Below are 12717 nucleotides of genomic sequence, written 5' to 3'. Positions count from 1 at the left end.
TTGCCCTTTTCTGTAAAGTTAGGGTGACGAGGATAATAATACTGCCTACTCCACAGGATTGTTACAAGGATTCAGTGATTTCACATTTGTAAAGCTCTTAGAAGGGTGCCTGGCAGGTAGCTAGTATTATGTTTGTATTTGGCAAATACACTAAGGGAATAGATTTTTTAAATGATATGCTAAAGGTTCAAGGTGAAGCAAACTTGAAAAGAATGGATGGGTTGTCATAACTGGGACTTTAGAGAAGAAATGGAAATATTTTAGTATGTATTATATTTCATAGACCTTTTTATATAGTGAGTAGAAAAACTAAGAGTTTATGTACAGACCAAATAATCTTAGTCTAGTCATTCTTGATTTAAAATATATATTTTGGGGGTGCCTGGGTGGCTCGGTCAGTTGAGCGTCTCTTGATTTTGGCTCAGGTCCTGATCTCTCGGTCGTGGGATTGAGCCCAACGTCAGGCTCCACACTGAACATAGAGCCTACTTGAGATTCTCTCTCTTCCTCTGCCCCTCTCCCCAACTCACGTGCTCACCCTCTCTCTAAAATAGGTTACAAAAATAAAAATAAAAAAATAAAATCTACATTTTAATAATCATCAAGCCCTCGCTAAATTATAAAGCAAAATAAAAAATATTTCAGCCTATCAAGATGGGTATGATGTGAAAATTTAGTCCGAACTGAAGCTTAATATTTGGGAAGCATATGAAGCGAGTATATATCACGTTAATGCTATTTGCAAGAGCCAAGGACCTCAAAACTACTGCTTCCCATTTGTTTATGTGGGGGTAGTTACTGACAATTAATTATTTTTTTAAAGTTTATTTATTTATCCTGCACGCGCGCGAGAGAGAGGGCAAGCAGGGGGAAGTGAGGGAGGAGAGAGTGGGAGAGAGAGAGAATCCCAAGCACCTGATGGGGGGCTCGAACTCACGACCACGAGATCGTGACCTGAGCCAAAATCAAGTGTGGGATACTTAACTGACAGAGCCGCCCAGGTGCCCCTACAATTCATTCTTTTAATCTCTGTGGAACATTTCACATCCTGCACAGAGAAACTACCTGGAATGTGCCATTTCTGAACCTATTTGCAGTCACAAAAGAATACTGATTTGGACGATTCGCCTAATTTATTCTTTAGCTTTTGGACTTAAGTAAATGATATTGGATTGATTGGATCTTTTATCTTTCAGAGTAAAACTGGAGCTCTGGAAGGCCCGGAAGTGGACGGGTTTGTCAAAGACATGATGGAGCTGGTCCAGGTGATTTCACGAGGCCGTAGAGATCCATCGTGGGTTGGGGTTGCCATTCTGATGGATTCCACTGTTTATTTTTGAGCATCAGTGGGGCTGACGATTAATGCTACAGAGAAGGTCTAGGGACATAGTCTATTTATCAACTCTGAGCTTCTGTGAGACCTGACAAGTCTCCCTTTCTCTCTTAAGATCATCTGTAGCTTCAATGAAGTAAAACCCCCATAGAAGTTTCTTGTTAATAACATCACTAAAAAGCCATCTATTTCACCATGGAAACACGGTGCCAGTGTATACATTACGGCTTTACGCTTTATTACAGAAGGGCTTTTTCCCCTGGACTTGGTTGTTAGAATACCTAAAACCTTTTAATTTAATTTCATGAAATAAATCCCATATTTGGGATTCCTCCCCCCCACCCCCACCCCATCTTCCCAGGGCTGTTCTAACGCCCAGCCTAAAATTTTGGCTACTTATCTATCAAGACATTGTCCTGGTTCAGACGGATAGGATTTAGATTATAATCTACATCACAAAGCTGTTTTATGTAGTGTAGACTGTTTAAAACAAGCAATCTCCGTTGAGATCCCTGTGAACTGTATTTGACTGGCTGCCTGATCTAGTTAAGCAGATACTTTGCAGCTCTTCTATGGGACCCTGTAGCCACTGAATTTCACACTCTCCTAGCCTTAGAGATATTTTGAGGTTAATACAGGACACAGTGTTTCTGCCCCGATTGGTCCAGATGGAAGCAATTGTTAACTGGTTTTGGATTCCCAGACCTGTTTAAAAACCTGATTAAAACTGTGGAGTTTCACAGCAGAAAATTTCCTAAAAATTTACCAATTTTTGCGTAAACCTCCAGGAAGTCCACGTACTGTGAGGGAGCAGGAGTGAATGAGATCTTTTTCTGATCTCTAATCAGGATGACAGAGGTGTGTTGTTGACCTCCTGAGTCTTGATGTCCCCATCCCGCTGCCCCTTGCCTCTTCCACACTCCCTTCGCGTGCTGGCCCCGCTGGGAGATTCCACGGGCACCTGCCCAGCCAAATGGTGCATGGGTATTGGTGTGGTAGTGCCTTTTACATTGATTGCTAAAGAAAAATCCCACTGTACTTATTACCTCTTTAATGCCAGAATGATTCCTGTAATAGAAACTGAGCAATTATCTATGGGACATTAAAGTCGCACGGCAGTAGGCTTTGCCAAACCGCAGTTTTAATTTGCTTTTGATAGATGCACGGGTGCTGAGCCTGCTTCTCAGCTACGTGGCCTCCTCTGAGCAGTGAAGCCAGGCCACCTAAGTGCACAGTTCAGGGGCTTCACATGCCTACAGACCCTTGTGATTGGCACGGCGTTTGGCAATGACTTCCAAAGGTTACTGGGAGACACAGAAGTAAAACCTAACCTAGCAACAGAGTAGGGGAGACGTTTTCCCAGAGAAAATCAAAGAGAAGGGGAAAATCGTAGACCATCCCAAAACATGCATTTGCCTCACTCATTGATAGATTCGAATCACCTCCATGGGAAACCAGAGGATCCCCATCACTCTTGTCCTTGCCCTTCTATTTCTGGTGCAACAAAACGGTTCCTCTTGTATAAGTACCAGCCAAGTTAAGAGAGTGGGTTTTCAAGGACTGAGTGAGACCATGGTCAGTAGTACAAAAGCAGTTGACAAGGGCTGATTTGTTGAGCTAAAAAGTGGGGACAAAGTAGTTAATTATTAAAGTTCTCCTCTGAAGCCAGATAACTGAGGTACATATCTATATTGGGTCTTTCCCAGCAGAACTTCTGCGTTGCTTAAAAACTATTCACCGTATAATTTGAAGTATGTTGTCAAGGGAGAATCTTTGGATAAATCTGATATTTCTCATCAAGGACCACAGGACAAGCAAACAAACAATATCTGGAATTTGTTTTAAAAGCAACTATCTGAGCACGCCGTGGAGGTCTTGAGCTGGCTCAGGTTCTATGTGTAGAGTCTTGGTCAGGATCGTTGATGTTTGCGATAATGACCCTGACGGAAGCTTATTGCATAGCCTTTCATTCTTGTTTTCTTTCAACCACGTATGATACATATATTGAATTTGTATTAACAAGACTATCTGGTTACCAGAACACCACTTTCCCTGACCTCTGGAAAATGACGCTCAGGGCTGTCCTCTGTCAGTATGATGAGACGGCAAGGTCCTGGGGGATATGACCCAATAATTTCTGCATAAGATTTCTGAAGAGTCTGTAGGTCCCTCAGCATGGCATGAAAATCAACAGGAGAATCTATACCTTAAGCTAGAAAGTAGAAAGGCAAGACATTCAAGACGCTCAGCTTATACCAAGGAGTAGAAGCGTGAATGGTAACGTTAGAAGCCAAACATACAGGGATGCCAGAGGTGACCAGGAGGTCTGCCTGGAGGGGAGGAGAGGTCCTGCCCTGGGCTCCCCAAAGTTCCTTCTTTATCCTGCTAGACACTGCTTCTGCTTCTCTCTGTTGTTGACAAGATGATTAGCAAGGGGAGGACAATACTTAACCCAAGAGATTGAATCTAATATATGCCCCTCCAAAGAGCTATTAGCCCGTAGCACACATGTTCTCATTTCTTTTCATTTTTTAAATGATAAAAATGATACGGAGAGAAATCTGAAAGTAGAGAAAAGACAGAAGCATGATCTGTACACTTGAGTAGACCTTCCATTAACAGACTTCATTTCTGGGTATATTCTGCATGGGTTGAGCTCCACGGATAAGCATTTCTCAGTTACAGTCACTGTTTTAGTGTCTGTAGAAGATTTTACCTGTGGTTAGATACAACTTGCCTACACATTCCTCTTTTACTAGTAATTTATTATTTTTTTATTTTTTAAATATTTCATTTGATTTTTTTTTAAGTAATGTCTACACCCAACATGGGGCTCCTCTTAGGAATTTAGACTGTTTACCCTGTTTGTGACTCAAAGTAAAACTTAGTATTTTGGTAGGTGCATCTTGTCTGGGTTTTAGGCTTTATCTCAGGCGTGGAATCGAGGGATTTGCATACTTTAAAACTGGTGGCACTCACGGTCACATTAATTAATTAATTAATTAATTAATTAATTTGTTTAATGTTTGTTTATTTTTGAGAGAGAGACAGAGACAGAGTGTGAGCAGGGGAGGGGCAGAGAAAGAGGGAGGCACAGAATCTGAAGCAGGCTCTGAAGCTGTCAGCTTCCAGAATCTGAAGCTGTCAGCACAGACCCGATGCGGGGCTCGAAAGCACAAACCGTGAGATCATGACCTGAGCTGAAGTCTGATGCTTAACTGACTGAGCCCCCCCAGGCGCCCCCTACTGTCACATTTTAGAAAGAGCCGTGTGCGTTGATCCATTCCCTTCTTCGGGTCCTTTCTCCCCACCCCACCAGAAAGCCAATGGCTTCATTTTGAGCCAGGCTTTCTATCAAGGAAGAGGGCAGGCAGGAATATGTATGTATTTTTCTCACTGGGATGTTAGTGACTTAACGTGCTGCCATCCCGAGTGACAGACTTCTAAGAAAAGACAACAGGAGGCAAGGGAAAGGCACTGTCATCCCCAACAACCAGTGTTGGGGCTGTGGGACCCGGTGATGTGCTTCCTAAGCTCCTCCCGTCACAGCGCGGTCCCCTGTGATCGCCACCCTCCAGGGGACTTCACACTGTCGGACGGGGCACCTCTGTCTGCCTGCAAAATGACCCTGAAAGGACACCAACCAGTCCCCCCTTTCCATCGTAAAACATGCAATGGCGGGTGATAATTCGAAGACACGTGGGACAGGACTGGTGCTGGAGGTGGCCTTTATTACCGTGACCTCTTCCAGACAATCCGAGCCTGGCTGGCAAGGGCCTGGCCGAGGTCTTAGGCGGTGAGGCCTTGGCCTCTACCCGTCGCCTCGGTGTTTTCAGACAGCAGCACGGCCAATAAACAGAGTGGCGACAGGGAACACGTTATAACTTTGCACGGTTGGAGAGTGAGGCGCTTGCTAATGAAATATTCCGATCGGAAGCACTATCATAAGCGGTTTCCAGTAAGCACTTGCCACGATCAAAGCCATAATTCTGTTAGGGGCCATAAGGGGCGCAGGCCGGGCCTGGCGTCCTGATGCTGACTCCAGCGTGGGGACCGGGGAAGACAGGGTTCGGGCCTCCCCTTTCACTGCTTCAGGAGACCCGGGGCGTACAGGGAAGGGAGGGCACACGCGGGAACAGGAAGACGGCGTGTGCAGACAGTCCCTCACGGATTCCACGGCTGTAATGGAGCACTTACCACGGGCAGGCACGAGGAGACAGATCCAGCCCTAAAGGTTCCCCTAGGGCCCAGGATTCAAGGGGGACCGATAAGCATTGTTCAGCCAAATACTCCAGATACACTTGCACACTTTCCCATGAGGTGGGTAAGAAACTAAAACAATGCATTTTTACACGGAGGCTGCGGCAGGGTGTGTGGTAAAGAGATGAGCTCCGGGACCGCCTGCCCGAGTTCGTATCTGGTTCGGACATGTACCCGCTGTGTGGCGGTGGGAAGGTTAGTTAACCTCTCTGTGCTTTAGTTTTCTCATCTGTAAATTAGAAGTTGATAGTAGGGGCACCTGGGTGGCTCAGTCCGGCTTTGGCTCAGGTCATGATCTCACAGTGTATGGGTTCGAGCCCCGCGTCAGGCTCCGTGCTGACCACTCAGAGCCTGGAGCCTGCTTCGGATTCTGTGTCTCCTTCTCTCTCTGCCCCTCCCCTGCCCACGCTCTGTCTCTGTCTCTCAAAAATAAATAAATGTTAAAAAAATTTTTTTTTTTAAAGTTGATAGTAAATACAACCTCATAGGGTTGTTCTGAAGGTTAGAATCATTCTGTGTAGAACCGTTAGACCCAGACCCCGTGTGTGCTTATACTGGTGACTTATTATTCAAGCTGAGGCCCCCGGTGACTTCCGGTGATTTGTCTTCCGTGATCCAAACATTTTTGAACAGTGGCATCTGGGTCTCCTGACTCCTAGTGAGTTGTCAAACATTAAAAGCGTAACTCAAAGGGTGCCTGGGTGGCTCAGTGGGTTAAGTGACTCGATTTCAGCTCAGGTCATGACCTCACAGTCTTGAGATCAAGCCCCAAGGAGCACAGAGCTCCGCACTAAGCCTGCTTGGGATTCTCTCTCTCTCTCCCTCTCTCTCTGTCCCTCCCCTGCTTGTGTGCTCTCTCTCTCAAAATAAATAAATTAACAAAAAAAAAAAAAAAAGAAAAAACAAAAGCATAACTCAAAAGGTCGAAAGAAACTTCCCTTACCTACACCCACATTCATACCCTCACCCCCAAACACACATTCACACCCTCACAAAATATTTCCACTCCCTTTAAGGAAATAATTCCTTTTGCAGTAAACAAATTAGTAAAAGAGAGCTTAGAATAGCTTGAATGAGGTAAATACATTGGCAAATTAATTCATGCTAATGTGTGAATGACTACCACCTGAGTCTTTTCTCTCTCTCTCTTTTTTTTGTAAATTTATTTTGAGAGAGATGGAGCATGAGTGGGAGTGGGCAGAGAGAGGAAGAGAGAGGGAGAGAGAGATTCCCAAGCAGATTCTGCACTGTCAGCACAGAGCCGAACTCATGAACTATGAGATCGTGACCTGAGCCGAAACCAAGAGTTGGCTGCTTGACCAACTGAGCCACCCAGGCGCCCCACACCCAACTTTTTTCTAAGCATGGGAATTTGCTAAAAGGATCCTGGGGCAGAGGGCCACTAGTTGGAGATTAATTCATGCTAATGTGTGAATGACTACCGCCCAAGTCTTTTCTAAGCATGGGAATTTGCTAAGAGGATCCTGGGGCAGGAGAGGTTGAGGATGCCAAAAACCAAAAAGTCCCCACTTTGCATAAGAAAGGAGCTCCCAGTATGGAGCCACGGAGTGTAGCTTGCTGTTTTCAGGACTTCTAAGCCATCTCCTGGGCCACACCTCTACCTGCCTGTCACAGACACCCAGGGAAGTATCCCGAGTGAGCCCCGACAAGGAGAACATGTTGACAATGTGTTCCATATCAGCCTTTTTTTTTTTTTTTTTTAATGTTTATTTATTTTTGAGAGACAGAGCTCGAGCAGGGGAGGGGCAGAGAGAGAGGGAGACACAGAATCCAAAGCGGGCTCCAGGCTCTGAGCTGTCAGCACGGAGCCTGACGCGGGGCTCGAACCCACGAACTGTGAGATCATGACCTGAGCCGAAGTCGGCCACCCAACTGACTGAGCCACCCGGGAGCCCCATGCGGGCCTTTTGAGTTTGAAATTATTTTCCTGTCTGGTGCGTATCACAGTGTTTTCTTAGCCCCCAAATACGCCTCGGAATAAATCCTATGTCCGCAGCTCGGTGGCATCCTGTTTTAGTCAGTCTTTCGTTTGTTATAACCCTTTTTAAAATCAGAGGCACAAAATCCTCCCACGGGGAGATAGTGAAATGTGTCTTCTCTCATCATGCGGCAAGACAGCATCCGTGGTGACAACTATCTGCTCCAAGGCAAAATATCTTTGTCATGGCCTAAATAGGCAGGCTCTCCCTAGAGCCGTAGAGAAGTGATGTGGGGCTGGTTCCCTCGCCCAAATAGCCATGCTGGGAGGTAAATGTGTTGGCGGGACCATTGACAACACTCGGTGGGCCTACGAGATGGGACCACCCCCACGGCCCGTCTGCACGGAGCCTCCCTAGAAGGCAGGCTGTCCCCTGAGCGTACTGAGCATGGGGCGGGGAGGGGGCGGCGTTCAAGGGTGGGGCCACCGTCAGCCCCTCTCCTGACAGGCTCCCTTTGCTGTCCTCAGCCCAGCATCAGTGGAGCGGACCTCGATAAGTTCCGGGAGATCCTTCTGCGCCACTGTGATGTGAACAAGGATGGAAAAATTCAGAAGTCCGAGCTCGCGTTGTGTCTTGGGCTGAAAATCAACCCATAAGCCCCGAATGCTTTGTCTTTTGCTCTTAGGATGTTGCTGAGCTCCTGCTGGGAAAATTGTATCTGTGCTTTGCTGTTGGGGACACCGGGGCAAGCTTTGTAACAAATGGTGTGGTGTTTTAGGGCAAGAGGGGGGTCCTAGGGCCTTCTTTCTAAGGCCATGGTGTTCTCCTGCCTCACTGAGAACCCCCTGCAGTGTCTGTGTTATTCCCGCCCCCCCAACCTGGGCTTTCCTGTCCCCCCAGAGAGTCAGCTAACCACCTGCTGAATCCGCTCCTTCGTGGCCTCCCTCAGGCCCCAGGGGCTCAGGGGAGGCAGAGTCCATCCTATACCTGTGCTCCCCTTGTGGGCTTTCTGAGTGGTGAGTGGCGTCTCTGTTGGTCCTGTGATTTTCTACAAATCAGTTCTGTCGTGGAAATAAACCTGTAGCTGGAAACAAAGATGCACGGGTCATTGTGTTGGCGTTGTGACCTTCGAAATGCTGGACCGGATGGTCCGACAGACCGGTCACGTCTCTAACTTGGGGTGGGTGTGGTGAGGAAGAGAGAGAAGGGCGGGATCCCAGTGGAGTCTCTGCCAGCTTCCTTCCATAGTCCTCGGATGCCCTGGCGGCTGAGTTTGCACGAACGCAGGAGTGGCCAGTGATCACTTTTTATTCATTGCGTGGAGAAGACCAGAACACTGCACCTGGGCCAGCTTTTGCTCTTAAGTGCTCTGAAATCTTACGTGGGCAGAAGGGAGAAGACAGAAATCTGGAGAAAATGTTCCCAGGTAATGCAAGCCTCTGTTCCCCACCCCGTCCCTTCCCCTTCCAACAGTGCCCTCCAGCGAATCTTTGATCCCCAAGTCCCGCTCTATGCCCCTGAGGGTCTGGGCCCCTCTGCAGGTTGCAGGGCCCCCCTCGGGCCCCTGACCCTTCACTCCTGGGGCTCTGACACACTCCCCATGAGAGGGGGCTGCTTCACCTGGGGCAGGTATGGAGAGCCTCACATGAGGCAGGCCCCACTTTATTCTCTAAAACATCCCTACCTCATGCCAGATCGTAGAGGAACTTCAAGTTTAATGCTCTAAGTAATTCAGAAAAATTGTAGCGTAGAATGGTGTATTCCGAGCCATTCATAACCCAAGAAATTCCATCATTTTCGGGGTTCCCCTCAATGGCAGGCCCCGGCCCTAACCTGGTTCCTCCCCCTCAGGTATCCCTTCCCTCAAACATACAGATAATATCAACAACTACCACCAAGTGCTTTCTATGTGCCAAGTTCTTTTGGGTGTTTGTTCCGTACTTTAAGTAATTTACTCCTTACCAAAATCCTGGGAGGTAGGTATAATCATGATACCAATCTTAGAGATGAAGAAACCGAGGCGGATAGAAGGTAAGCAACCTGTCCCGGCTCAAGCATCTCGGAAGCGGGGAGTCAGGGAGTTAATTATGGCCGATTTCGTGCACCTTGGCCCCTCCCCATAGGTTGGGTCTCACTGTGGGATCCACCGCAGCCACTGGTAGGACATCTCTCTTTTAAGTGTTATTTTTTCAGATCCACTGAGGGCAGCTACTCACCCTGAACACCAGCAAGCTTTTAGTCACAGCATATGGCTAAGAATCTACCAGAATCTCCCAGGCTTCCTGCTCAGTCGTAACCTGAAGCTGGTAAAGACCTTTCCAAACATCTAAAGAAAGGGCTGGTGGAGATCTCTGAGTGGAAAGATGGTGCGTTTATTCCACTCAAGGGATGAGTTCACTCAAAAACCTTCTATTAAAGTTAGGGTCTCATATACTGTAATGTAGGTACTGATGGGTTCGTTGGTGGATGGCTGTCTGAATGTGTTTGGGTTACTATAACAAAAGTACCATAGACTGGGTGGTTTAAACAAAAAACATTGATTTCTGACAGTACTACAGGATGGGAAATCCAGGACCAAGGCCCCAGCAGATTTGATGTCTGGCCCACTTCCTGATTCATAGATGGCTCTCTTTTCACTGTGTCCTCACATGGTGGAGGGGGTGAGGGAGTTCTCTGGGGTCACTTTTATAAGGGCACTAATCCCATTCACGGGGGCTCTGCCCTAGGACTTAATCTCCTCCCAAAGGCCCCACCTCCATATACCAACACCTTGGGGATTAAGTTTAATATACGAATTTTGGAGGAACACAAAAATTCAGTCCATAGCAATGGCCAAGGAAGATAAATGGCCTTAGACCTCTGTTGGGAAATCAATGGGAATGGGGTGCTGAGAAGGGGCTGCCAAAAGGGCAGAGGTCTCTTCTCAGAGCCATGCTATCTGGATTTAATGAGAGGGGGAAAGCTATGGTAGACAGTGCCCCTGAGGGCTGTGCTCCTTTCCAAAGATGTTTGTTCATTCATTCCAAATCAAAAACGAAGAAGTAAAATTGTCTCTAGATGACAAGCTCTTATAGACAGAGAATCCTAAACACCCACCCCAAAAGTGTTAGAACTGAAAACGAAGTCAGTAAAGTTGCAGGATACAAAATCAATACCTGGAAATCAGTTGTGTTTCTATACGCTAACAACGAAATATCTGAAAAAGAAATAAATAAAAGAATCTCATTTACCACAGAGTCAAAAACAATGAAACACTTAGGAATAAAAATTTAACCAAAGAGGTGAAAGATCTGTACACTGAAAAGTGTAAGACTGATACAAGAAATTGAAGAAGACACAAATAAATGGAAAGATATTCAGTGTTCATGCATTAGAAGAATTAATATTGTTAAAATGTCCATACTACCCAAGGAAATGTACAGAATCAATGAAATCCTTATCAAAATTCCAATGGCATTTTTCATTGAAATAGCAAAAACAGTGCTAAAAGTCCTATGGAACCACACAAGACCCTAAATAGCTAAAGCAATTAGCTGAGAAAGAACAAAGCCAGAAGCATCACACTTCCTGATTTCAAGCTATGCTACAAAGCTACAGTAATCAAAACAGTGTGGAACTGGCATAAAAACAGACACAAAGATTAGTGGAACAGAACAGAAAGCCTGGCAATAAACCTTTACATACACAGTCAACTAACATTTGACAAGGGAACTAAAAATATTCAACGAGGATAAGATTGTCTCTTCAACAGTGGTGTTTGGGAAACTGGATAGGGACACACACTGGCATGAAATCGGATCCTGATCTTACAACACTCACAAAAATTGATTTGAAATAAACTATAGACTTACACATAAGACCTGAAACCATAAAACTGGGAAGACAAAAACAAGGAAAAAGCTCCATGCCATTGCTCTTGGCAACTCTTCTTTTGGATATGATATCAAAAGCCAAGCAATAAAAGCAAAAATCAGTAAGTGGGACTACATCAAACCACAAAGCTTCTGCAATAACAGAGCAAGCAAGTAGCGAAATGCACAGCGATGTACGGAAAGAGAGAAAATATCTGCAGACCACTTGGCTGATAAGGGGCTAACACCCAGACTATATAAGGAACTCATAAAACTCAATAGCAAAAAACAGCAGTCTGGTTAAAAAAAAAAAAATGGGCAGAAGATCTGAACAGACATTTTTCCAAAGAAGACATCCGGATGGCTAACAGACACATGAAAAGATGCTCAACACATCACTCATCGCCAGGGAAACGCAAATCAAGACTACACTCAAGTATCACCTCACACCTGTTAGAATGGTCATTACCAAAAAGATAAGATAAGATAAGTGTTGGTGAGGATGTGGAAAATCTGGCAGATAAAACCTTTCCGCATGCACTGTTGGGAACGTGAATAGGTATGACTACTATGGAAAACAGTATGGAGGGTTCTCGGAATTAAACACAGAACTGTCATCTGCTTCTGTGTATATATATCCACAGGAAATGAAATCAGGGTATCAAAGAGGTATATGCACTCCCATGCTCTTTGCAGCATTAATCACAATACCCAATAGTGTGTGTGTGTGTGTGTGTGTGTGTGTGTGTGCATCTATATATGTGTGATGAAAAATTATTCAGCTGTGAGAAAGAAGGAAATCTTGCCGCTTGGGACAACATGGATGGAGCTTGAGGGCATTCTGCTAAGTGAAATAAGTCAGAAAGACAAATATTGTACGATCTCACTTGCACGTGGAATCTACAAAAGCTGAACTCACAGAACCAGAGAGCAGAATGATGGTTGACAGGGGCTGAGGCTGAAGGGTGAGGGAAATGGGGAGAGGTCAGTCGAAGAGCACAAACTTCCAGTTATAAGATGAGTAAGTCTGGGGATCTAGAGTACAGCATGTGACGGAGTTAGCGATATTGTATTATATACTTGAAAGCTGCTGAGAGCAGGTCTCAAATGGTAATTACGGGATGGAGGTGTTAGTGAATACGGTGGTGATCATTTGGCAACACACAAGCGTATCGGATCAACAGCTTATACCACCTTAAACTTACACAATGTTATATGCCAATTACATCCTAATAAAGCTAGGGGGAAACCACTAAGAATGAATGAAATCTTCAATTGGTCAGACCCTCAGACCCCACTCCCTCTCCTGAATTAGGATCCCAGTTACTGCACC

General features: G+C 45.7%; 1 protein-coding gene across 3 annotated transcripts in view; it reads left to right on the top strand.

Moving 5' to 3' along the window:
* The window catches only part of SCGN (secretagogin, EF-hand calcium binding protein), a 35982-nt gene extending 27366 nt beyond the window's left edge, over positions 1 to 8616 (top strand). The window contains exons 10-11 of one of the 3 annotated variants that reach the window (XM_019425301.2): positions 1197 to 1265; positions 8061 to 8616. In XM_019425301.2, coding sequence (XP_019280846.2) covers positions 1197 to 1265; positions 8061 to 8189 — 198 coding nt within the window. In that variant the 3' untranslated portion in view covers positions 8190 to 8616. Of the gene's footprint in view, positions 1 to 1196; positions 1266 to 2764; positions 4064 to 8060 lie in introns of those variants that run through there. The other 2 variants (XM_019425302.2, XM_019425300.2) reach the window with 2 other exon arrangements.
* The last annotated feature ends 4101 nt before the right edge of the window (positions 8617 to 12717 follow it).

The sequence above is a fragment of the Panthera pardus genome, unplaced genomic scaffold, assembly GCF_024362965.1.
Source record: "Panthera pardus isolate Hobbes unplaced genomic scaffold, ASM2436296v1 HiC_scaffold_17, whole genome shotgun sequence".
In the NCBI taxonomy this organism is placed as follows: domain Eukaryota; kingdom Metazoa; phylum Chordata; class Mammalia; order Carnivora; family Felidae; genus Panthera; species Panthera pardus.
Note: the sequence above shows the minus strand (reverse complement) of the source record. Positions and strands in the feature narration are given on the sequence as shown.